This window comes from Tiliqua scincoides, chromosome 4 (genome assembly GCF_035046505.1).
Source record: "Tiliqua scincoides isolate rTilSci1 chromosome 4, rTilSci1.hap2, whole genome shotgun sequence".
Lineage (NCBI taxonomy): Eukaryota > Metazoa > Chordata > Lepidosauria > Squamata > Scincidae > Tiliqua > Tiliqua scincoides.
This window is the reverse complement of record NC_089824.1, coordinates 102,206,723-102,230,694: the sequence shown is the minus strand read 5'-3', so window position 1 is coordinate 102,230,694 and position 23,972 is coordinate 102,206,723. Positions and strand designations below refer to the sequence as shown.

General features: G+C 42.5%; 1 protein-coding gene across 1 annotated transcript in view; it reads left to right on the top strand.

Annotated features, from left to right (window-relative positions):
* CFAP61 (cilia and flagella associated protein 61) overlaps positions 1-23,972 on the top strand; it is a 124,659-nt gene that overhangs the window by 31,332 nt on the left and 69,355 nt on the right. The window contains exons 12-17 of the mRNA XM_066624479.1: positions 8,073-8,260; positions 9,020-9,059; positions 10,860-10,999; positions 16,406-16,532; positions 19,285-19,362; positions 20,760-20,966. Coding sequence (XP_066480576.1) covers positions 8,073-8,260; positions 9,020-9,059; positions 10,860-10,999; positions 16,406-16,532; positions 19,285-19,362; positions 20,760-20,966 — 780 coding nt within the window. The remainder of the gene's footprint in view (positions 1-8,072; positions 8,261-9,019; positions 9,060-10,859; positions 11,000-16,405; positions 16,533-19,284; positions 19,363-20,759; positions 20,967-23,972) is intronic.

The window sequence follows — 23,972 nt, the reverse complement described above, 5'->3', positions numbered from 1 at the left end:
GTAAGCTTTTAAACAATGCTAATGAGGGGGATCCTGAATCCGCAGTTAACTTAGGGCCCAATCCTATCCAATTTTCCAGTGCTGGTGCTGTCGTGCCGACGTGGTGTGCACTGCATCCTGTGGTGGTGGGGCAGTCACAGAGGTCTTTTCAAGGTATGGAAACATTTGTTTCCTTATCTCAAGGCTGCATTGCGGCCACACCAGTTCTTGAAAGTTGTATAAGATTAACCCCTGAGGGCCCAATCCTATCCAATTTTCCAGCACTGGTGTAGCTGCAATGCAGCCCTAAGGTAAGGGAATAAATGTTCCCATACCTTAAGGAGGCCTCTGGGACTGTCTCCCCACCACAGGATGCAGTGCATGCCCCATTGGCGCGTCTGCACCAGCACTGAAAAATTGGATAGGATTGGGCCCTGAATCCATAGATACCAGATCCGAGGATATGAGGTCCACTTGTATTATTTTGTGCATTTCCCTCCAGGCCCTAACAATTCTGCAGTTTATTATCCCTGCCTTGAGAATATTTATTTATTGCAATTTTTTAAAAAATTCTTTAAAAATTACTTCAAAATCTTATAACTTTTTTATGAAGGCTTTTCATTTAGCTTTTACAATCCATTCCTTTAGTTTGGGACAGACGATTTTTCATTTTGCACATACTCTTCTGTGTTCCTCACAGCTTTGTTTATCCTGTTGCATCTCTCCCTCCTTATCTCTTGGCTGCTTCAATTTGTAGGAAATAGAAGTTCTAATTTGTCCACTGTATGTCTCTACCATACCCATATAGTGAGGAAATGTGCCTAAAAACACTCACTAAACACTGAGAGCTTTTACGTTTGATCTTGGCACCTCAGTCTTTGTCCCATTTCAGCCTTGTGACCCAACGTTTGCTTGACTATTTTCTGAATCTTATTTTAATGCTGTTTCATGCCTCTTCAGTTTACTACTTCTTAGGAAACACTCTTTTTTCTGTATAGCTTCTTCAGCAAATGTTTCCTTCTCTGTGTTCTTTCTGTAGAGACTTTTTTTCTCTACACCTTTTTGCAGCCGTTTTCAACCACTGTGCCATGGCACATTGGTGTGCCGCTAATTTGGGGGGAAGGTCATTTATTAATAGGGCCAATGGGGGATATAAGCCCCCCCCCCACTTGTAGTGCCTTATCAACTGTCAAAAATCTAATTGTGTACCTTGACAATTTAGTGCCTTGTCAGTGTGCCGTGAGATAAAAAAGCTTGAAAATCACTGCCTTTTTGTTTGCTCAGATTCACAGTTGAAGGACTTGTCTCAGACATTCATATGTGTTCTAAACATAACATTCTACCAGCTGCAACTAAATTCTGCCTGCAACATCACACTTGAATTCTTCATATGTGTTTAGTCTGCCATTTCCTTTTATTGAATGCATTATCTTTGTGTTGCTTTAGTTTCCATGACATTATTTCTTTTCTTAGATTCTACTGAATTCATAGCATATATTCAGTGTTCTGACTGCAACAGATTTGTTTCTGAATTTTGCCTTGAGCATATGGGGAGATAATCGGATTAAACACTGGGAAAGACTGGCTCACTTTCAAATGTAGTGCCAGTTCATTGCTGTGACCATGTTTGGCATCTTTTCTTGTTTAGCACCAGGATTTGGAATTTATCATAACTTAATTCTCTTTTCCATCTGCGTCTAATTTTAGATTGTGATTGCCCACTCATCTTTTCAGTTGTATAGTGTTTGATATAAGTGATCCAGCCTGGTGCAATATCCCCTCATTTTGTGTTCAAGGCAGATGTTGCATGCTTCACGGTTGTATAAATGTCTTTTTTAACAATGGCTCACTTCTGGAATGATTAACATTGTTCTTATCAGTCCATTTTCAAAAAAGCATAACCTCACACCCCCTGCCACTTTCAACTACCATCTTGAAACTGATTTACTATGGTATGATTTTGCCAATAATTCAAACACAGTAAAAACCACATTATCCAGCATTTGATTAATTGGCATACTTGGATTAACTAGAATTTTCACCCGCTGCCTTAGGTGGACGGATATGCCAATTAAACAAATGCTGCTTACCAAAGCGTTGGTTAAACAAGCCTCCACCCACCTCCTCCCCCTTTTACCTCACAGGTCTCCTTCTGGCATGCCACTTTACTCTCCTTCCTCCACAAAGACCTTGTAGGAACAGTGGATGTTCCACTTCATAAGAACATAAGAACATAAGAACAGCCCCACTGGATCAGGCCATAGGCCCATCTAGTCAAGCTTCCTGTATCTCACAGCGGCCCACCAAATGCCCCAGGGAGCACACCAGATAACATTCTGGTTCCCTCCCTTGCATCTGGCATTCTGACATAGCCCATTTCCACTATGTCCTTTTTGAGATGCAGCGACCAGAACTGGACACAATACTCCAGGTGTGGCCTTACCATCGATTTGTACAACAGCATTATAATCTTAGCCGTTTTGTTCTCAATACCTTTTCTAATGATCCCAAGCATAGAATTGGCCTTCTTTATTGCCGCCGCACATTGGGTCGACACTTTCATCGACCTGTCCACCACCACCCCAAGATCTCTCTCCTGATCTATCACAGATAGCTCAGAACCCATCAGCCTATATGTGAAGTTTTTATTTTTTGCCCCAGTGTGCATGACCTTACACTTACTGACATTGAAGTGCATCTGCCATTTTGCTGCCCATTCTGCCAGTCTGGAGAGATCCTTCTGGAGCTCCTCACAATCACTTCTGGTCTTCACCACTCGGAAAAGTTTGGTGTCGTCTGCAGACTTTGCCACCTCACTGCTCAACCCTGTCTCCAGGTCATTTATGAAGAGGTTGAAAAGCACCGGTCCCAGGACAGATCCTTGGGGCACACCGCTTTTCACTTCTCTCCATTGTGAAAATTGCCCATTGACACCCACTCTCTGTTTCCTGGCCTTCAACCAGTTCTCAATCCATGAGAGGACCTGTCCTCTAATTCCCTGTGAAGTTTTTTTAGTAGCCTTTGGTGAGGGACCATGTCGAACGCCTTCTGAAAGTCCAGATATATAACAACAACAACAACAACAACAACAACAACAACAACAACAACAACAGGTATTTATATACCACCTTTCTTGGTCTTTATTCAAGACTTTATTCAAGGTGGTTTACATAGGCAGGCTTTATTTAAATCCCTTATACCAGGCTTTATTTAAATCCCTTATTAAATAGGGATTTTTACAATTTGAAAGAAGGTTCTTTCTTTCAAGAACCACTACATTCAGGTGTTTCATTCTGATCTGGCTTCACATTCTGGCCTCCATCCTCCCACGCTCAGAGCAGATGGAATAGCTCGGCTTCAGCTTGTCAGCTGCTTCAAGGTCGCACGGTGCTGGTGGCCTCGAACTGGCGACCTTGTGGATGTTATCTTCAGGCAGACGGAGGCTCTACCCTCTAGACCAGACCTCCTGCCCATATAATAATGGGTTATCCTGCATGGGTTATCCTGCATCCACATGCCTGTTGACCTTTTCAAATAATTCTAAGAGGTTTGTGAGGCAAGACTTACCCTTACAGAAGCCATGCTGATTCTCCCTCAGCAAGGCCTGTTAGTCTATGTGTTCTGAGATCCTATCTTTGATGAGGCATTCCACCATCTTACCCGGTATAGATGTTAGGCTGACCGGCCTATAGTTTCCTGGGTCCCCCCTCTTTCCCTTTTTAAAGATAGGCGTGGCATTTGCTATCCTCCAATCTTCTGGCACTGTGGCTGTTTTGAGGGACAAGTTGCATATCTTAGTCAAGACGTCTGCAACTTCATTCTTCAATTCCTTAATAACTCTTGGGTGGATGCCATCAGGGCCCGGTGACTTATTGATCTTTAATTTATCAATGAAGTCTGAAACATCTTCTCTTTCAACCTCTATCTGACTGAATTCCTTGGTCAGGAGGGTCCATTCGGGCAGCGGTATCTGCCCGAGGTCTTCTGCCATGAAGACAGATGCAAAGAACTCATTTAATTTCTCTGCCATATCTAAGTCTCCTTTTATTTCCCCTTTCCCTCCCTCACCATCCAGAGAGCCAACTGCTTCTCTGGCCCTTCACTTCCTTCTTCATGAGGCCCTTGTGAGGAAGGAAGAGAATGTCTCTATTCCCAGATGGTCCTCTTGAAGAAGGAGGGCAGCATGGCACCCCAGAAAGAGCCCTGTTTGGTGAGGGAGCACTGTCAGAGGGGAGGATTATAAAAGCTGTGTTAATGAGCATATTTGGTTAACCAACAATCCCTATTTCCCGAATGTGCCAGATAGCACAACTGTATATTGGAACTTTGCTTCCTGGGTGGGTGGGTGGGTGTGTCCATTCACACTTTTGCAGGTGTATTGGTGTATTGTGCATGTGTAATCACCTATATGTATATAATATAGGAGTAATAATGCAATATCCTTTAAAGAATGCCTTTTTAAAAGCATTTAAGAATATTCCCCCAATCTTCAGTAAGTCCAAAGCAGTAGCAGACCTGCCATTCATTAAACAGAACAAATGCCCCGGGTGCAGAGCCCTGCACACCTCTAGGACCATGTGGAAGCCTCTTTGAGGCTCCTGCCCCGTTTGGAAACTGTTCTTCCAGTTTGCCAGAAGGCTTCCCCGGTGTGTCCTGGATTCGTGCGAGGTTCCATAATCTTGCGGTGAGTGATGGGGGGGGCAAATTCGCACACAAGGGGACAGCATCTCACAGAGGGTGCCATTGCGGACCTTTGCCTGGGTACAGGGCTGGGGAAGTTCGCCATTGGTACAAAGTGCAGACATGCTCCATACTCCAACCTGCAACCTACCCTGCTTGTTTATCTTCCAGCCTCAACTTCTCCCACCCTCCTATCCCCATCTCCCCCAGTTTAGCTTTCTTTCCCATGCCCAGTTTGCTTTACCCTACCCGTCGCCTCCCTTCTGGCTTAATTGGAAGCTGGATGGATCATTATAGGCAGGTTCAGGCAGTTTCTACCCCTCCCACCCTTCCTACCTGCAACACTCCCAGATGGTGGGACCATCACCTGGGAGCCACAGGCTACATTGGCAACTGGGGAGAAGAGGGTGGATTAACTGCCTGAGGTGCTCTTCCTCCTACCTCACCCAGAGGCCCATAGGGATTACTTCCAGGCGCCTGTGAGGGCCTCTTGGAGAACCTGCTGGCTGCCATGGGACTCTGGCATTCATCCTTCATATGTTTTACGTATAGCTATTATGAAGTCCCTAGTCATCTTATGCCACTGTTTTAATATTTGATGTTGCTTTTTTAATAGAATGATCAAAAATGAAAATAGGAACTTTAGAACTGTATACATACTGTTTGAGAGCATGCTAGTGTATGAGAATTATCCCCCCCCTTCCCTGCAACTCCTAATGTCCCATCTCACTTTGATCCTGAGGGTCCTTGAACCCTTGAGAGGTGACCTTTCAGGAATATCGCTGCAATGAGAAGAGGACAGGGAAGTTTGCATGAACTTCCAACAGATTTTAAGATTCAACCCATTCCATTTTGTTCTAATAAGGAAACAAGATATGCCCTTTACTCTGCTTCTGGAAAGCCTCTTATTGTTAGGTTATGCCTTATGCTCGCATCTATTTTTATCTTATTTCATTGTTTTAGGTGTGTTTATGTATGTATGTATGTATGTATGTATGTATGTATCCACTACAAATTTGACAAGTTAGTTCTGCTTATTCTCCATGTGTTTCATTTCCCAAAGTATTATAAAATTTAGGAAATGACATTAATCTATAGCAGGGATCTCCAAACCTTTCAGTACAAGGGCTGCATTGTATATTTTTTCACATTTTCGTGGGCTGAAAAAAAAAATCAGTTTTATTTATGAATGAATGAAATTTAAATGAATGAATAAGTCTTTTTTGTAATTAGCATGATAAAATTCAGAACCAAAGAGAAATGTGGCAATTGCAAAGAAATAAGGCCATGATTAAACTGAGAAATGATATATAATGAGTAAAAATGTCAAATGTTAGCAAAAAAAAAATAGCAATAAAAATATTAGCAATAGAAATAAGTAGCTGCGGGTCAAATAAAATCTTGTAGGGGCGGATGTGGTCCCCGGGCCATAGTTTGGAGACTCCTAACCTATAGGAAAGGCCATTGTTTGGTAAATTCCAATTTACCAAAGAACACTGAAGAGATTAAGGGCCAAATCCCAAAGCCTAGGAGAAGAGGGTAAAGGGGGTAATTTGTACCCAGGCCCAGGGTCAGAAAGGGACCCAGGAACCAAAGGAGGAGGCCCAGAAAGTTCCTGGGATCTGACATTTTCCTATCTCACCTGAACTCACTGCCTGTGCATGATGCTCAGGCACAACCAGGTGCAGTGCATGCAGTGTTAACTGCTGTTGGAAGCCATGCACACCGAGTACCAGGAATGCATCCATGACTCTCCTTAACACAGTGTCAAATCTGGGAGGAAACTGGTTTGCTTCAGTAGCTCTCTGGCTTGTGGATCTCATAACCGTGAAGTAGTGCATAGAAGCTCAGGAATCCAGCTGCAGGGCTACAGCTGCTGCAGAAATTCATTTTGGTTCATTCTAGTGTGAGCCTAAATACAATGATGCTAATTTTCTGCAATGGATTTTCTATATTTCAAAGATTTTAGAGAGACTTAGGAGTGTGTTTGGTTTTCCATATTACTTTATCTAGCTGCCAAGGCTGCATGGTCAGGTAGACCTGGGCTCTGCATCAAAAAGCCTAGTAGACCTGAGCTCCAAATACTATTGTGGCTGTCAGTACCCTCCCCCTGCCCTATTTTGCCCCCCATTCTCCCTGCCCCCGACTGCCCTCTCCCCCTTTGGGAAGAGCCCCATAAGAAACATTGTACCCCCCAATAAAATTCCTCTCATTTACCCTGCCCAATCCTATCCAACTTTCCAATGCTGGTGCAGCCACAATGCAATCTGGAGGAAGGGGAACAAACATTCCCTTACCTGGAGGAGGCCTCCATGACTCTCCTCCTACTGAAGGATGCAGCACATGCCCTGTTGGCACAGCTGCACCAGTGCTGGAAAATTGGATAGGATTTGGCCCTAATTTATCAAACCAAGGATAGTTAATGTAATCCTTTTTTAAAAAAAATCTTAATCCGGTTAGTTTAACAGCAACATCCAATCATCCAATCAAAACATTAATAACAGTTTGCTTCAAAGCTTAATCCAAAGAAAAAAAAATCCCCATAAGAAGACGAGAAAAACCAAACCTACAGAAAACCCTGGCTTTGCCTTATTATCAATGGCTTTTGGATAATGTGGCATTTAGGCAAGGATGCAGGCTCTTACCTCCAACAGATAGTTGCAGGGACTGGGATGCCCTAAGTGTCATCCTAGAAAGCTCCTTAATATTTCTCCAGAGGGTGTTTGGGAGAGTAGGCTCTCCATCTGCAGGTGGTGCGTGGGAAACTAGGCAGTCTGTACAACAGTTACTATGTGAAGCGGAGATGGGAGCAATGGCTACTGGCCAAATTCCTTTTGTCAGTCACATCTGGCCTGTTTGAAAACATGTGACTTGCAATCCTGTGCATGTTTATTCAGAAGTAGATCCCTCTGTGTTCAGTGTGCCTTACTTCAAAAAAAGTATTCATAGGATTATGACCTTAGACTGTAATCCTGTGCAGACTTGTCTAGGAGGAAGCCCCACTGAATACAGAGGGACATGTTTCTGAGTAAACATGCATAGGCTTATGCTGTTAAAGCCAAACAACACTGCAAATTCAAATTTTCTAGACGCAATAGTAATATTTAAGTCAAACAAATGTTTTTCTTCTGTGTGAAATGTTTCAGATTTGATCTTTAAAGTAAAACATTACAAACCTTTGTTTTTCTTTATAATACTGTAAAATGCTTTGATAAAATGAGACTAAGGGCCTAATCCTATCCACCTTTCCAGCAATGATGCAGCAGCAATGCAGCCCCAAGGTAAAGGAAAAATTATTCCCTTACCTTGAGCAGAACTCCTTGACTGCATCACCACAGATGCATTAGCTCTGGGAAGTTGGATAGGATTGGGCCTTAGGAAGATTTTTGTTCTGTTGATGCATCTTGCTGCAGGAAAGTAGAGGACTTGCTACTCCTTCATTTCAAATGCCTTTGGATGTAGAAGGAGATGAGGATTCAAAATCTACTGAGATAATTGCCACTCATCTTCTTGACAGAGACATTTTCCATCCTGTGTACAAAGGAGCAATAAATGCGTTTTGTATTCAGCTCTTTTGTATTGATGAGAAACATGAAACAAGGTAAGTAAATAGCATAATATTTAGATATCATATGTATTTTGTATCCAGAATAAGGACCGAAATGAGGCTAGATATTCTTTTTAGTTCTCACTGAATTTATTATTTTATAAAGTGCTTTCTTTAAAACCATATTTTCTAAAGACCCTGTATATAGCTGGTGTGTCTTTAAGGTTGAACTGCATCCTTTCTCATCACAGTGGCCATAGAAACACCAACTGCCCTGTGAGAGTGATAAAAGAAGCCAGCAAGGCAAATCCTCACCCCCACCCCACCCTGTACTGCCTTTTTCCGCTATAAGGACTTCCCTTTGATTTTACGCAAGCTCTTCCAGGAGTGTATCTGCTGGAGGACAGGGTGCAAATGCTTTTAATAATCTCAGTTATCATATGGGTTTGAGGAAAGTGAGCAGCAACTGTTACCCTGCACATGCCTGATCATCTGAACTTGGAAGCTAAGCAGGGTCAGGCCTGGTTAGTACTTGGATGGGAGACCACTTGGGAATACCGGGTGCTATAGGCTTATACCATAGTCTTTCGAGACTGAAGGTTGCCAACCAATTGAGGAAAGTGTATGCCTAGCTGTAAGTCTTTTGTTGTTCAGTTTGGTGCTCTACTCAAGAGATACAAATTTTCTTGTAAATTATTGCAGTTGGTAAATGTTGAGATAACACAGGGCTCAGGGTGAGTCAGGTTTGAGAAATGCTGTACATTGGAAATGTCAGGGTTTTAAAATTGTAAAACATTTTGGTTTTATTTGCAGATCACTGGATTTCATGAAATTTGTTTTCAACCTTTTCCCAGTAAGTGTGTGTAATATGGTCACATTAAATCTGTGTTTAACAAACTGCTTTCAATAGACTGGTTCATACTGAGTTAGATTCTTTCTAGGGGAAAAGGACCAAATGATTTGGAGAACAACTGTACTGATTCACTGGGATGTTTGTAGCAGAGATTGCACCAGGATTTAGTTGGGAGTCAGGATTTTTGACCAGACAAACAGGGCTAAAATAAAACAGTATCCAGACAGTCTACTTTCCTCAGCTCAACTTCCAGACAGTCCAACTGAGCTTTGAGGAAACTTCCTTGAGTATATTTTTTCTATACGTTTACAAACTTTTTGCACTGATCTGCATAATCACTTACAGTCCAATCTTGTCTAGCACAGGAGCAGCAAGTACCAAACAGCTACCACTGGATTCTTTGCTGAATCTGAGCAAACTGAAGGTCCCCTCAGAGGAAGGAGACATTTGTCCCCTTTCCCCAAGTAATGCCCAAGCCTGCTTGATGGTATTTCTCAAGCTTGCGCCAGCTAAATATCAGGCACAGACTCAAGAAACCCTGTGTTGGGCTTTCAAGCCTGACATGGGGAATAGAATTCAGAGGAGGCCTCTGCCGGTTCCACCCCCTTCCCAGGCTTCTCCCTGCCACAAGTAAGTCCTGCCACTTGTTGGGTGGCACAAACATGCCTTACAGCACATTTGCGACACCTAGTGCATGCACTGGGACTGCAGTGCCAGCACTGCGGCATCACTGGATTGGGCTGCCCATCATTGGGAGTGAATGATCTTGAGATTTTCTGAGTTCCTTCACCTCTCTGCCTTGCCCTCCCACCATATTTTATGACTCTTTTCTCATTCTATGATATAAAAAAAGAAACTAAAATTATTTTTTTAAAAAAACTCAAATCTACTGTGTATCAAAATAAAAAGTTCAAATTTTCATGGATTCTTGTATGTTAAAAAAACCCAAAAACCCTGGTGAATCTCCAAAATCAGATTACTGACAGGATAATATGCTTATATTCTTCTTTGTGGTCTTTGAGCAGTCAGATGTAGTGAAGTTCTGCTCATGCACAGAGCCAAAGCTTCCAGAGCTGCTTGACCACATGCTCAAGTTAGGAAATCTTATGCACAGCCATATATATTGAACATGGGTAAATCGCTTAATTTTCCCTTCCCGGTCACTTCTAAGAGGTGTCACCTCTGTGGGGCAAAACTCCCCTTCACCGACTATGCACAGTGCTTTTCTTCGGTGTCTGGGAGAAAGCCATGTGTTGGACACCTGCAGACATTGCAAAAAGTTATGAAGGCAGAAGAAGAACAGGCAGATTCGTCTCAAGTCTGTTTCTGGGAGACAGCCATCACTCACACAACAATCATGTTGGTGCCACCTGCCATCATGCCTACTTTTCTACCACTAGCTTCCTTGGAACAGAACAGACAGCACATACATTCTCTTTAGTTTAGAGAGTTGTTGAATTCAAGGCAATATCTATGAGGGGCAGGGTAAGTGGGTGAATGTTACCAAAGACCCACTCTAAATAAAGATAGCAAAACATCAGCAGAAAGCTGATGACAAGTGCAAGTGTGTGTCTTTCCTCTAATTTGCCCCACCTTTCCTCAGCATATCTAATGCCATTCTGTTGGATCCTCCAATCCACAGAAGCTGCAGAAAAAAGAAAGAGCTGGAAAAATCTGTTTGCTTCTCAGTATTCAAATGCATTTTGTATATAAGCAACATCTCTTTCAATCTGAAAAAAATTTTCTTAAACAATTTATACTTGATTTTTATGAGCTACTGTAGTATATTTTTGTTTTTAGGACAGAGATTTCTGCATCATCTCAGTGCCACATCTGGTGCCAGAATTTCACCTGATCCAGAGCTTTGTTCGGATTATTCCCTTTAGCAACTGTGTACTGGACCATGAGCTCTATGCTTTTCACCGTTCTGGATTGCTCAAGTTAGTGACACAATTCTTTACAACAGTTCTTCAAGTGTCCTAGTTGAGCTTTAATTGAAACTAATTAATGTAGACAATAATGTGTACACTTACTGGAAGATGGTGAGATATGCAAATAATTAAGATATGGTTAGATGTATATTTTATTTTATTAAAACATGTATATCCAATAATCTGTCCCAACAGGGAACCCCAAGGCAGTGAACAAATGATCAAGGTTGAAAACATCTAAAATGCTTCAATAAAATAGGCAATAAAACTAAGCAATACAATTACAAGTTAACAAACAGAGAGAACAGCAAGATTAACACTGGTTAGGCAACGTTCAAGTGTAACAAAATCGAATAGTTTTCACCAAATGCCAAAACAGCATCAGAGAGGAGGCAAAACAAAGCAAGTAGTTATGGAGGTCTAGCCTGCTGCTGCTGAAGATAACCTAGTGTAACAGGTTAATCCCACCCACCTTGTCCAACTAGTTTTCTATTATAGTGATCTTTTGTACACATATACATGGGCTTGAGTGAGCCCAGAGGGGCTTTTGATTTTCTTTTCTGGATGGTAGGGGCCATATGCACTACTTCCATTTGCAATCTCCTCATCTCCCCCTTTCCAACTTTGATATGGATCAGGAGAGTTGACTTGTGAGCTAATTGCAAGTAATCCTGCTTCATATGCATATCTTGATATGTGTCTCTATAGTTATGAGCAATAGCACATTAAATGGAATTTATGTACAACTTCTGCCTTAAGAATCTTGGTTGGTCTTCTGTGGCAGAGGCAACTCCATTTGTTCTGCTAACATTCTAATAGATGTCTAATAGAAGTGAGAATGCTTACTAGGGAAAGGGGATGGCCAGCAGGTCTCCCATGACCCAAACAAAGTGCCACCTTGATTCCACATGGCATCTATGCAACACTTTATTGCAGTGATTTTCTATCTATTTCATCTCATGGCACACTGACAAGGTACTAAAATTCTTGAGGTACACCATCAGGTTTTTGGCAACTGACAAGGCACACCATTCTGCCAGTGGGAGGGCATTGGCCCTTGTAATAAGTGACCTTCCCCCAAATTCTTGTGGCACACCTGTGGACCACTTGCGGCACACCCATATGCCACGGCACGGTAGTTGAAAAAGGCTGCTTTATCGCTAACTTTCCTGTCACAGGGCATGTGGACAAGTGGCTTCACCAAACTTTGAATGTTTGTGGATAGTTTTAGGGAAAATCTCTAATTCCCCCCATTTTGGATTTTCCATCATTTCAGAGGCTCCTATGATGCCTCCACATCCTTAAGGGGCTGTTGCAGCATTTGAAGGCAATATCTGTGTTTGCCCTATTGTGGTGTTGTCCTTCTTTCACAACTGATAGTATATAAAGAACTTAACTTTGAGCCCGCTCATTGCACCATAAGGCCCTCCTGATACCTGAACCACACCCCACTTTGTATGCCTGCCCTAGTTTCTCATTCAAGCACTGAATGCATCAATGAGGACTGCCTACCTGCCCAGCTAGATGTGGTGTAAGGACCAAGATCCTGGGTTAGCATGAGTAGCTCAGGTAGGAAAGTACTCAGTAAGCCACATTCATGTTTTGTTTTATTTTCAGATTGCCTTTCTCCCTTCACATCAACCTTTTGCCCAGAACCCTGGAACCCCCCTGGCCATGCCCCATCTCCCATTCCACAGCCTGGCAGTCCGGGAGGCTGCCAAGCCGTGGAACCCGGGCACCCGCCGTGTGCTGGCTCAGTGCCGGCCACAGCTGGGCTAACTCCTGAGGGAGCCTGGCAGTAAGTCCCGCAAACGTGCTGTAAGGGTAAGCCCCGCAAACATGCCAGCACGCAGCGGGTGCCTGGGTTCCGCAGCTTGGAGGTCTCCCAGACCACCAGGTTGCAGAACAGGAGATGGGAGCGTGGTCGGGGGTGTGGGGGAGACGTTCTGGGGAGGGGGAGGCATGGCCAGGGGCATGGGGGAGGCGTGTTGGGGGAGGGGGAGAGGTGGGTCCTCAGAGCCGAGCTCTGCAGGATCCAAGGCGCTTGGGTAGGGCTGCTCGCCCTACACGAGTGCCTTTACTTTAGCGGCGATCAAAAGGTTGCCGCTAAAGTGAGTAGCCCCATTGCAGAGCTGCTTCCCTTACTCGGGAGAAGGGGACAAATGTCCTCCCGAGGAGCCTCCCGCGGTAGCAAGGGAGGCACCGGATCCGGTGGGAGCCCTCTGTGGAGCCGCCGGGTCCCAGAGCTCTGGGCAGCTCAGGATTGGGCTGCCCGTCCAATACCCATTTCTAGTGTACAGAGAGGTGGGTGCCGATTGCTAAACACTAGGCATTGCATATGTGTCCATCTTCTACTACAGAACAAATTTCAAAAAGAAAAATAGACTGAAGGCATCTGCATTAAATGGATAAACATACCGTAGAAGAGATGTCTACAACTCATGACTACCAAGCCCCGTGAAGATCACTAGCTGAGCTGTTTATTGTAGCCTCCTAGATACTTGACGCATCCCTTGTTTTTGCTGTCTCATTCAAACAACAAAACCAGAAGATTTATCAAGTCCCTTGTGAGCTGCCATATACAGTTGATGAGCTATACTCAGCTTAGCGATAATTAATTTTGCAGGCCTGGTTTAGAAGGATTTCTGAATTGATGGCTGTCTTTGAATACTAGAATCTCTAATTTCTTCCATACCTGGAATTTATTCCACATCCTGTACTTGCCCTTCAGATAAAATCCTTCTTTATAGGACACCTGTTCCTTTTCATAGATCTCAGACAACAGTTCTCTCCAGACTACTAGTCTGTACTATGTGAGATGCACTTCCATGAAAAATACAAAGGTGAAGACATTAGAGACAAGAGAGTGGGTGTGAAGAACTAGACCAGTTTCCATCTGAAGACACTCAAGTATAAAATACAGTTTCTGAGTAAGATGTGAACATGAACGGAAAACTAAGTAATAATGGAAAAATTCTGAGTAACTGAAAAGCCAGTGTCAAGCCTCTAATAACCCCTTTCTGATGAGGAAAAATATAAAAAGCAAAGAGTAATACACTGTTTTTGCACTGTGAGGTTTTAAAAGACATGTGAATAGAAAGTGAGTTCTATTGGATGAAAAGCAAACTTACCTGAAGCGAGCAAAGGAGTCGGGAAGATAGGGGCAAAGGTTCTAAATGACTGTTTAGCAAAGGTTATCAAAGGGGGAAATCCTTACACAAAAACCAGAACATGGCAAATGCAACTGCTACTTAACAAGGAGAAAAAAATAATAGATGGCAAAGTGTAGGCTGAAATGCTTAATGGATGCTCTTCTTCAATTTTGACTAGAAAGCGTTGTCATATTAGTGCCTTTGCTCCTGGACAACCAAATAAATTGGGTTTTTGGAATGAGTCAGTCGGGAAACTGAATATACATAAAGATATTTTTCCTGCTTCTCTCATTCTCATAATGGGTCTGAATTTTCAAAATGATTTTTTGGACTGTTCTTTTTCTTGTTGGATTGCTGCCACAGCACTCTTTCCTCTACATCCAAAGTACAACCAGGTTTGTCATGTCACATGTACTGCTTTATATTTTTATAATTAGAGAACTTGTGATATTTTTAAACTGAAAATATTGAAAGCATTCTGGCTTGGTTCCTGGCCCATATGTTTTCCACTATCTGTTGAAGCTTAAATACATTATTAACATTATATTATATTAACATTATTGATTAATTTATCAAACCAAGAATAGTTAATAATGTATTTAAGTTTCATTATCTTATTATCTTCCAAAAACCTTCAGTATGATATAGGTGGAATTGATGCCATATTCCCCATTATTGGGAAAATATTGGGAAAATTTTCCCCAATAATTCTAAAGAACAAAACTGGCTTATAAAATGCCATTGTTAAAGTTGATGATTCTGGACAGAGTTGTGTTATACTCTGTCTTATACCAAATGAATAGACTGTTAGATACTGATCTCTCAATATGATCTTCGTTTTGATTGTTCTCTTGTTTAACCTATATGAACAGAGGTGTTGAAAAGCAGTGTTATTTTACTTAGAAGTAAGTTCCTTGTGTTCAGTAGTTTATAATCCTATCTTACCCACTGGAAACAAACACCTCTACATACGAATTAAAAAGATCAGCCTATTGAGACCAAAGTTATCTGTGGTGCAGTCTTAAATTGATATAACCCCTTTTTCCCAGTAACAATGGAAATGTAGTTCTGTGGTTGAGGGGAGCTATAAAAATATTCTCCTCAGCTTAATCAAACTACAATTGCCAAGATTCTTTGAAGAAAGCCATGATGGTTAATGATGTAAGTTTGTATTGTACATGTGGCCTAAGATGAGTCCCTAACACCATGCCCAAGGGCAAGTGTGCCCATGGAGGTGTCTGCCATTGCTGCCCGCCTCTGTCTCAACTACTCCATGGTCTTGTATTATAAAAAAATAATTTGAAGGAGAGGGGAAGATGAATGTCTATCTCTTCTCCTGCCCATGCCTCCTTCCCACTCAAAGCACAAGGCTCATCCCTCCACCATTGGTGGTCATTTGCCATAGCATGTATTTAATTCTTTAATAATACTGGTGGTTATATACCACCTTTCTGGTCATCAGATTACTCCTCTGACTTTATTCAAGGCGGTTCACATAGGCAAGCTATCTCTAAATCCCCAGGGGGATTTTTACAGTAACAGTAAGGTTCTATCTTTCAAGAACCGCACAACATTTCAGATGGATCTTTTATGATCTGGTATCACTTCTGGCCCCCAGTTGCCTCCCACACTGGCTGACAAGCAGCTCCTTCATCTCTCACTTGAAGGGCAGCCAAGATGCTTCTTCACTCACACCAAAGAGCAGGTGGAATAACTCAGCTCAGCTTGTCAGCTCCTTCAAGGTCTCGTCATTCACGGAGCTGCCGGTGGCCTTGAACTGGCAACCTTCAGATGTTATCTTCAGCCTAATGGAGGCTCTACCCTCTAGACCAGACCTCCTGCCTATATGCATGTACACCGTACCTTTCTCCCACACTGTGGTCACCTAAGGCAGTAGTGCTCTTCTCCGAATTTCTGTGGCACTCATAGGCTCCTCAAGGTAGGGGATCCAATCCTAAAATGTGAGAATTTTCTCATCTTGAACAAACATCCACATATTTGTATATGTTAGCAAGTTTTGTCTACTAAAAACTGTAGGTAACAATCAAAATATTACAGCTAACATGCAAGTAAAAGTATTTAAAGATTGAGGTTGATGTCACTGCAATGCAAGAATGCTTTACCAAAACCACAGAATTTCTCTGGAAATAATGATGATAATGTACTATGTGTATAATCTATAAGCGTGTGTGGATATTTAAACCTCAGAAGAGTTCATCTGATGTTGTTTACTACATTTTTGGGATTTGGGTTTATTTAACAGGTCTTTTGTTGTAAGAGCAGCAAAATCCACTGATGTTCATGGTGTTGAAGTGCTAATTCAAACTCTGGACTTGAACATAAGTATACTGGATGATTTAAATAAGTACATAGTGGCACGGAGAGATGCAGTAAGTTGTTGCATAGTTGTTTATACTTCTATTTGAACTTTACACTGTGGAGTTGTGTGGATAGAAAGGGGTTAATTTGTGTATGCAAGACCCCATCTGGACCTTTAGAAGTCTTTGGGCGCAATCCGAATCCCTTATGTCAGTGCTTTCCAGCACTGACTTAAGGGCAAGGCAGCTCTGAGGGAAGGGAGCAATCATTCCCTTACTTTGAGGAGGCCTCCGTGAGTGACACCCAACTGCAAATTGCAGCACATGTCCCATTGGCACTACTATGCCAGTGCTGAAAGCACTGACATAAGGAGTTTGGATTGCACCCTTAGTTATACTAGATCCATATATATGGGTAGCCTTTGGATGTGCCAGGTAGTGGGATTCTGTCACTTTCCAAATGCCATATTCAGGCTCACACTTATTCACAAGGTGGCACGTTGCACCAGCAGACAGGTTGGGCAAGCAATAGCTTGGATTCAGAAGATTCCATGAGCAGTATACCAGGTATAACTAACTGTACAGCTGATTAATGTGCCTCAGGAGCCAGATCTGGTGCGCACAGTATTGTGGCACTTGCAGGCTCATCAAGGTAGGGGATCCAATCCTAAAATGTGAGAATGGCTTAATATTCTTCCCTGTGTATGCTCCCCAATAATTCTCACAGTGGGTGAATGACAAGACAAAGTGGGTTAATGGTCCAAGATGGAAAGAACCAGCTCTTGACTGTGTACCATTCTTCTTCTCCAGTGGTTCAGAAGAGACAGTATAACAAGGAGAGTAACTAGATTTATGTAACCCACCCACTAGTAGACTTTCACTTTTTGTGTGAAAAGCAACAACAGATTAATAGCAACTTCAAGGCCAACAAATGTATTATGGTTTAAGCTTTTGTGAGAGTGAGCCTACTTCATTAGATGCATGAAGTAACATCACACTATTATGTGCATATGTCAATGTGAGCTTTAGCATATAAAAGCTTTAACCACAATACGTTTGTGAGTCTCTTGCTGCAAAAAACTGCCCTTTTGGCATCTTATGCTAATGGTTATCTGAGAGAGTGTTTAGTGTAGGAGGGAAGGCGTACAGTGGGCCCACTATCAGTGGCATCGCTAGGGGATGTGGGGGTGCAGGACACCCTGGGTGATGTGCACGGGTGCGTGTGTGTGTGTGTGTGTGTGTGTGTGTGTGTGTGTGTGATACCACTACTGGCCAAAATTTTTAAATCTTGACATTTTTGAATAATACCATCATGTTATTTATCATTCAATGCATAATTTCATGCAGGATGCAATGAAACACACCGTGTTGAAATATCTCTGTTCTATCAAAAGTTATACCCAAACAACCAGTGGGGGCAGGGTGATGGTGCAACACCACACCCACTGCTTGGGTTGTTGCCATGCCCAGTGCTTGGAAGGAGGTCCATCGGGGGGTAATGTGCTGGCCTCCCGCACTGGGTGATTCAAACCCTAGTGACACCAGTGGTGTAGCTAGATCATTTGACACCCAGGGCCCATAAATTTTTGTCACCCCATACGCCATACTTATTAATTTTTATTCATTCATTCATTCATTCATTCACATTTTTATACCACCCTTCCTCTAAGTAGCTCAGGGTGGTGTACATGGTTCCTCCCCTTATTTTGTCCTCACAAGAACCCTGTGAGGTAGGTGAGACTGAGAGATAGTAATAGTCATGACAAAATGAATAATAATAATGACTAGGAAATGAATGCAGTGAATATTTCAAATGGAAATAAACAAATATTTCCTTTTGTTTATTTGTGAGTAAACGCGACCGTGTGGCTTACTTTCGCTTTCCATAGGGCTCAATACATTAGTCTGCTTGGAGAGAGGGACTTCCTTCTTGGGTGTTTTGGGGGGGTTACTTTCATTGGATAGGAACCATTCCAGTGTTTTTTGGATTCCTCTCAGCCTGTCCTTTCCAACGGACTAAGGCAAGTAAATACGTGATATAGCTCGGTTTCACTTTCCATAGGGCTCCATGCATTTTTTTGTTTCTGGTTTTTTGGCCATAACTTTTGATGGAAAGGAGATACTTTACTCTGGTTTTTTCCATTGCATTCTGCTGGAAATTCCACATCCAACCGTATATAGCATGATGGGGTTATTTGTAACTTCCATGATGTTACTGATGTTGGGTCATATGTGGTGTCACCCTCTCTCCAAGGCTGGTACCTGGGGCGGACCGCCCCTCGCTAGCGACGCCACTGAGTGACACCACTGCCTACAGTATCCATGGTTCCTGTACTGTGGATTCAACCAACTGCATATCAAAATTATTTTTTAAAAAACCCGTAACCATAACATCCAACCTTCTAATTGTGGCTGCTATCTTTTAGCTGAGTAATACACCTGTGCCTTACTTAAGAGCCAAAGAGGAGAGGCGCCAGGCTGCCTAGGGTGCTTTTTAAAGAAACTTGCTTTGCTTTTCTTAGCCAGGTTGCTGAGCTATGCTCTCCTCTCACTCTCAAGCCTTGGAGGCTGCTGAGGCCACCTGCCTGTGATGTCATCAGTCACAAGCTGCAACAATAAACCTATAGGAAGAAAAAGTCTAGAAATTCAAATCCTGTGATTCATCCATGAGACTTGAGCATCTGCAGGTTTTTGTATTTGCGCAAAGTCCCGGAACCAAATCCCTGTGGATACAGTGGCCCAAGCCCAACTGTGTTACAGTATTGAACATAAGTTGTTATTGGAATAAAAGGGTGTGTGTTAACTTCCTTGCTTTGTTTTTCAGGATGGGACACCAGTTCAGGCATTTGTAGCAGAAGTTTTGGGTCAAATAGTTGGAATTGCAGTTATTCGGAATGAAATGGTATGTATTAATATTTTCAACTCTTCCCTTTCTTTTTGATTTGGAGAGTACAACATCAAATTGTTCTTAAGGTCAGGGAGAGAAAATAAAAACAAAATCTCCCGGTTTGGTGATTCACTTTTCCCAACAGTGAGAGAGGATGCAATCCGGAGTGAGAAAGGATGAATAACCACAAACTATCCTTAGAGTAGTAAAGAAAAACACAGTTGTGGTTGAGATGGGTGAGGACAGCTGCATATATCCTAACAACATGAGACACTAGATTCTTTATTCATGCTTTTAATATATATTTTGCCTGCCTTCTTATGAGACCAGGTTATTGAACCAGCTCTACTTCAAAGAATTCTTTGCTCTCCTTTGCTATTGCATAAAGATTTTATCCCTACAAAGGGAAGGCAAGGTCCATGGTACAAACAGAGACATCACCAATTCTCTGCTAAATTTCTCATTATAGCTTAGAAGAAAGCCTCATAGTTTTGAATCTGGAAAGATGCAAAATACAATAAACTTAAGGCTGCTTGAATTGTGGCCTCCTATAATTCAGTGTTGAGGATGAATCCAAAGTAAAGATGGGCAGCCCAATCCTGAGCTGCCCGTTGTGCTAGGATTGCCACAACCCTGATTTGGCTATCATGGCATCCTGTGCACAACAGGACAGCCGCCACTGGCTCCTCAGGGGAAGGAGAATTTTGTTCCCTTCCCCTGGGTAAGGGAAGTAGTGCTGCAATGGGGCTATTTGATTTGAATCAGGAGCCTTTGTGTTGGGCCTTGTGGCCCAACGTGGAGGCCCTAGATGCGGCACAGAGCAGAGTCTTCTGGTTCCGCCTCCTTCCCACCCCACTCCCTTCCCCGGCACGCCTCCTCCCCCCATCCCGGAACGCCTCCTCTCCACCTCCCCCATGTCTCCACCCACCTCTCTTCCGCCCAGTAGTCTGTGTGACCGCCGAGCAGCAGAGCACTGGCAATCCACCAGTGGAAGCCCAGTGCCAGCTGTCACTGAGCTACCTTCGGTGCTGAGCTGGTGTTGAGGGCAGTGAATGTGGTTTTTGGCACGTTTGTGACACTCACCATCAGCCAAGAGCTGACAGTACGAGCTCAGGATTGGGCTCTAAACCATTAGGCATTTTAAATGCAGCATATAAAAATAAAATAAATATGACTAAATAATGCATTTATTATGTATGTATTTATTTATTGCATACAGTCCATTGGGAAGTTTACCTGAGGCTCAATTTCAATGGGACTTGCATAGGACAGCTTTCTAGTGGATTGCCCCCTTAATGGTGTTTGCTATCTTTCCTTGAGAACAAAAAGTTTAAAGATTTGCAATATACTTATTTCAGTGCAGAAACTTGGTTCTTTCCTTAATCACTGTATTGAACTGGTGTGTTTTCCAGGACATTGAATATATTCGTTCACACTACAACATTGAAGACTTTGTTTATTTCAGTTATCACCAGCAGGAGGAACACGGTCATTTGTATCATTTTGCTCTAAATCCAATCTTTCATCACTATGCTAAACATTTTCTGAAGGAGATACTTCGGCTGTCTTACAAGTCTTGTCTTTATTATCCAATTTATCCCCAGGATAAAGAAGGAAAGGTAAAATACAAGTAAAAGTAGTCTGACTGTTATTTTCTTTATCAAGTTTGTTCTCTTACATAGTCATCTTGACTGATACTATAATCCTCTCTGTTAGATCCTGAAAGAAGCACTTATTGAAGGTAGGTTTTTTTACAAAGGGAACTGCGTGGGGAATTATTATATAAATGTTTCCCTGGAGAAGCATACAGGATGATCAGTCCTGCCCCCTCCAGGGAAAACGTAGAGGACAAATGTAAAGATAGCTCCTGTTGGTTGAGGGATCTTTGGTTGCAAATTTGCTCTATGCAGAGAGAGGAAATAGAGTAGACTAGGGTGGGGAGAGAATCTCCAATCAAAAAGATTTATTGTAAAATAATAGACATCAAAATAATGTACCTTTCACCTGTGGTTCAACATATTTGTTAAACATGTTAATATGCTTGACTTGTTGTGGATGAATGTTTTCAGTGTGTATTTTGTGCACCAAGAGAGAGTAAGAAAAAAAGGATAATGTTCTGGGAAGGAATCCAAGGGAGACTTACTCTTTTTATCCCAATCCCTAATCTTAAAAGGAGGTAGAGATGTGGGAGGGTAGGTGATTGAGAGGAAAAGGAAAGAGTTTAAAATGCAATTATAGCTATCTTCTAATCTTGAAGACAGCTTACCAAGCCTTGGTACCAGGTTCCATGCAGACCCAAGACCCAAAAAATTATGCAATTACACAGGTGGTATTTGCCTCACATTTGGATCATACAATCATTTGGACAGGTTCCTAATATTTATGGGAGTCAGGGGGAACACATAGGTGCAGTTCCAGGTATGCACAGCAGGAGGACATTTATTGTATTCCTGAAATCATGACTGAATGAACAATTATTTAGAGATGCAGTCCTTTGTGTGGAGGATGTTCCTTATCTACCTACTCACTTTTCCAGATCCCCAAATGGATCAGTGAACATAAGAACAGCCCCGCTGGATTGGTCCATAGGCCCATCTAGCTTCCTGTATCTCACAGTGGCCCACCAAATGCGCCAGGGAGCACACCAGATAACAAGAGACCTGCATCCTGGTGCCCTCCCTTGCCAGTGTCCCTGGTAAGACTGGTCAGGAAGACAGCATGGCACCACAAGAGTTAAACTCCAATAGAAACAGCATTATTTCAGTTTACAGTCTTGATTGCCCAGAGTATATGAGTGCCTGAGCTGAGTTTCAAGAGCAGCATCCATAGTTGCATATAGAGACTTTAAGAAATAGTCCAGAATGCTGTGTTAAGAGGGTCTATGAATGTGAGGGAATAATAAAAAATAATATTAAAAAACACCACTGGTACAGTTTATCAGGAGCATCCTGAGCAGGTCTGCTGCCTGAATTGGGGCAGATCACTGCCCCACTAGTAGGTACCCCCTGAAGAAAACCTTGCGTGCATGCTCCTCCACCACTTTTGCTTTTGCCCCCTTCTGTTCCACACTCATTTGGCTGCTTAGGGAAGCAGTCAAGTGGGAAAAGAGAGGGGGTGAAGTGAGGCGTGGCATGACAGATCTTGGCCATCTAGAGCAGCCATTTTCAACCACTGTGCCGTGGCACATTGGTGTGCCACGAATGGTCCCCAGGTGTGTCACAAGAATTTGGAATAGGGTCATGTATTAGCAGAGCCATTGGGTCACCATTGCAGCACAGTGTGCCTTGTCAATTGTCAAAAAACTGGTGTGCCTTGATCATTTTAGTGTATTGCTGGTGTGCAGTGAGATGAAAAAAGGCTGAAAATCACTGGTCTAGAGCCTGCCCTCCCTACCTTTAGCCCCAGTGCTGCCTCATTCCTACATTGTCCCATCTGAAATAATGGCCTTTCATTTGCACAAGCTATTCTTCAGAACTTGCACAGTGGCCTTTGTATGGCTCTGTGAAACTTATATAGTAAACCTGTATCATTCTTATTTATCTTCTTTAATCATAGTGTTTCTTGATTTGAGACACAAACCCCAATAAATTGTACTTCTGTCCTTTGAGAAGTCTTCTTCTGGCACTCAGGCAAGATTCACAGAGCAGGACAAATACATTTTTCATTCTGCTCACAGTTCTTTTGATCCAGGCCCCAAAACATTCAAAAAAGCTGCTTTGTCCAATGTTTCCTTGGTAAGATCCAGAGAAGAAGGTTGTTCATGCACTTCAGTTTTCTCAAGGTAATTCTTGGACCCAACATTAAGTTTGATCTAATTGGCTTCTTTACCACTTTCAGTGTGCAAATTACGAGCTTTTTATATAGGATACCATTCAGATATGTTTAACCCCTTTAACCTGATAGTTGACCCTAGCAAAATGTAGGCTTTTTCTCCATTGTTTTCAATATGGATCCTCCATACTGAAGCTGTTAGATAGTGAAATGACCTGACTACTCTGTCAGAATAGTCATATAAATAGCAATTGCTTGGAAATTTCCTGCCAAAGAAAGATGCAGAGCTGCCACCTGGGCATCATAACATTTATTCATAAAATACTATGCCCAGTATTTTTGTATTTGTTTAGAATACATTTTCAAGAGAGATGTTAAACTCTGAATTTGACAAAGCCTTATAACCTATCTTCCATCCATTCATTCTTCCATGGGCGTTTAAGGAAGGATTGATAGATGCTAAGCTGTGGCATATTTCTTTTATAGGGTTTTACACAAACACAGATTCCCACTCTCTCTTTCACCTAATTGATTCATTTTGTGAGCCCAGGAAACGGAAGGAACGCGTAACATTTGGTTGGTCAGCCTCATATATCTGAACAGTCTGCCAAAAATGGATTGACCTCTGTGGTATGGTGTGATCTGATGTGGATCTGGACTCAAAGACTCCATGGACTCCATGTAAAATCCTAAGGACTCCTCTGCACATGTATTCAGAAGAAAGGATTGCTGATTTCTTCTACCCTGGCTGCACCTCCTGTGTTACATAGCACAATGCTTTGGAGAGGCCTTTGCCAGGGAAGCTTTATGAGGGACTGCAGTAAAAAGGGAGATAGGAAAAGCTCTGGTACCTG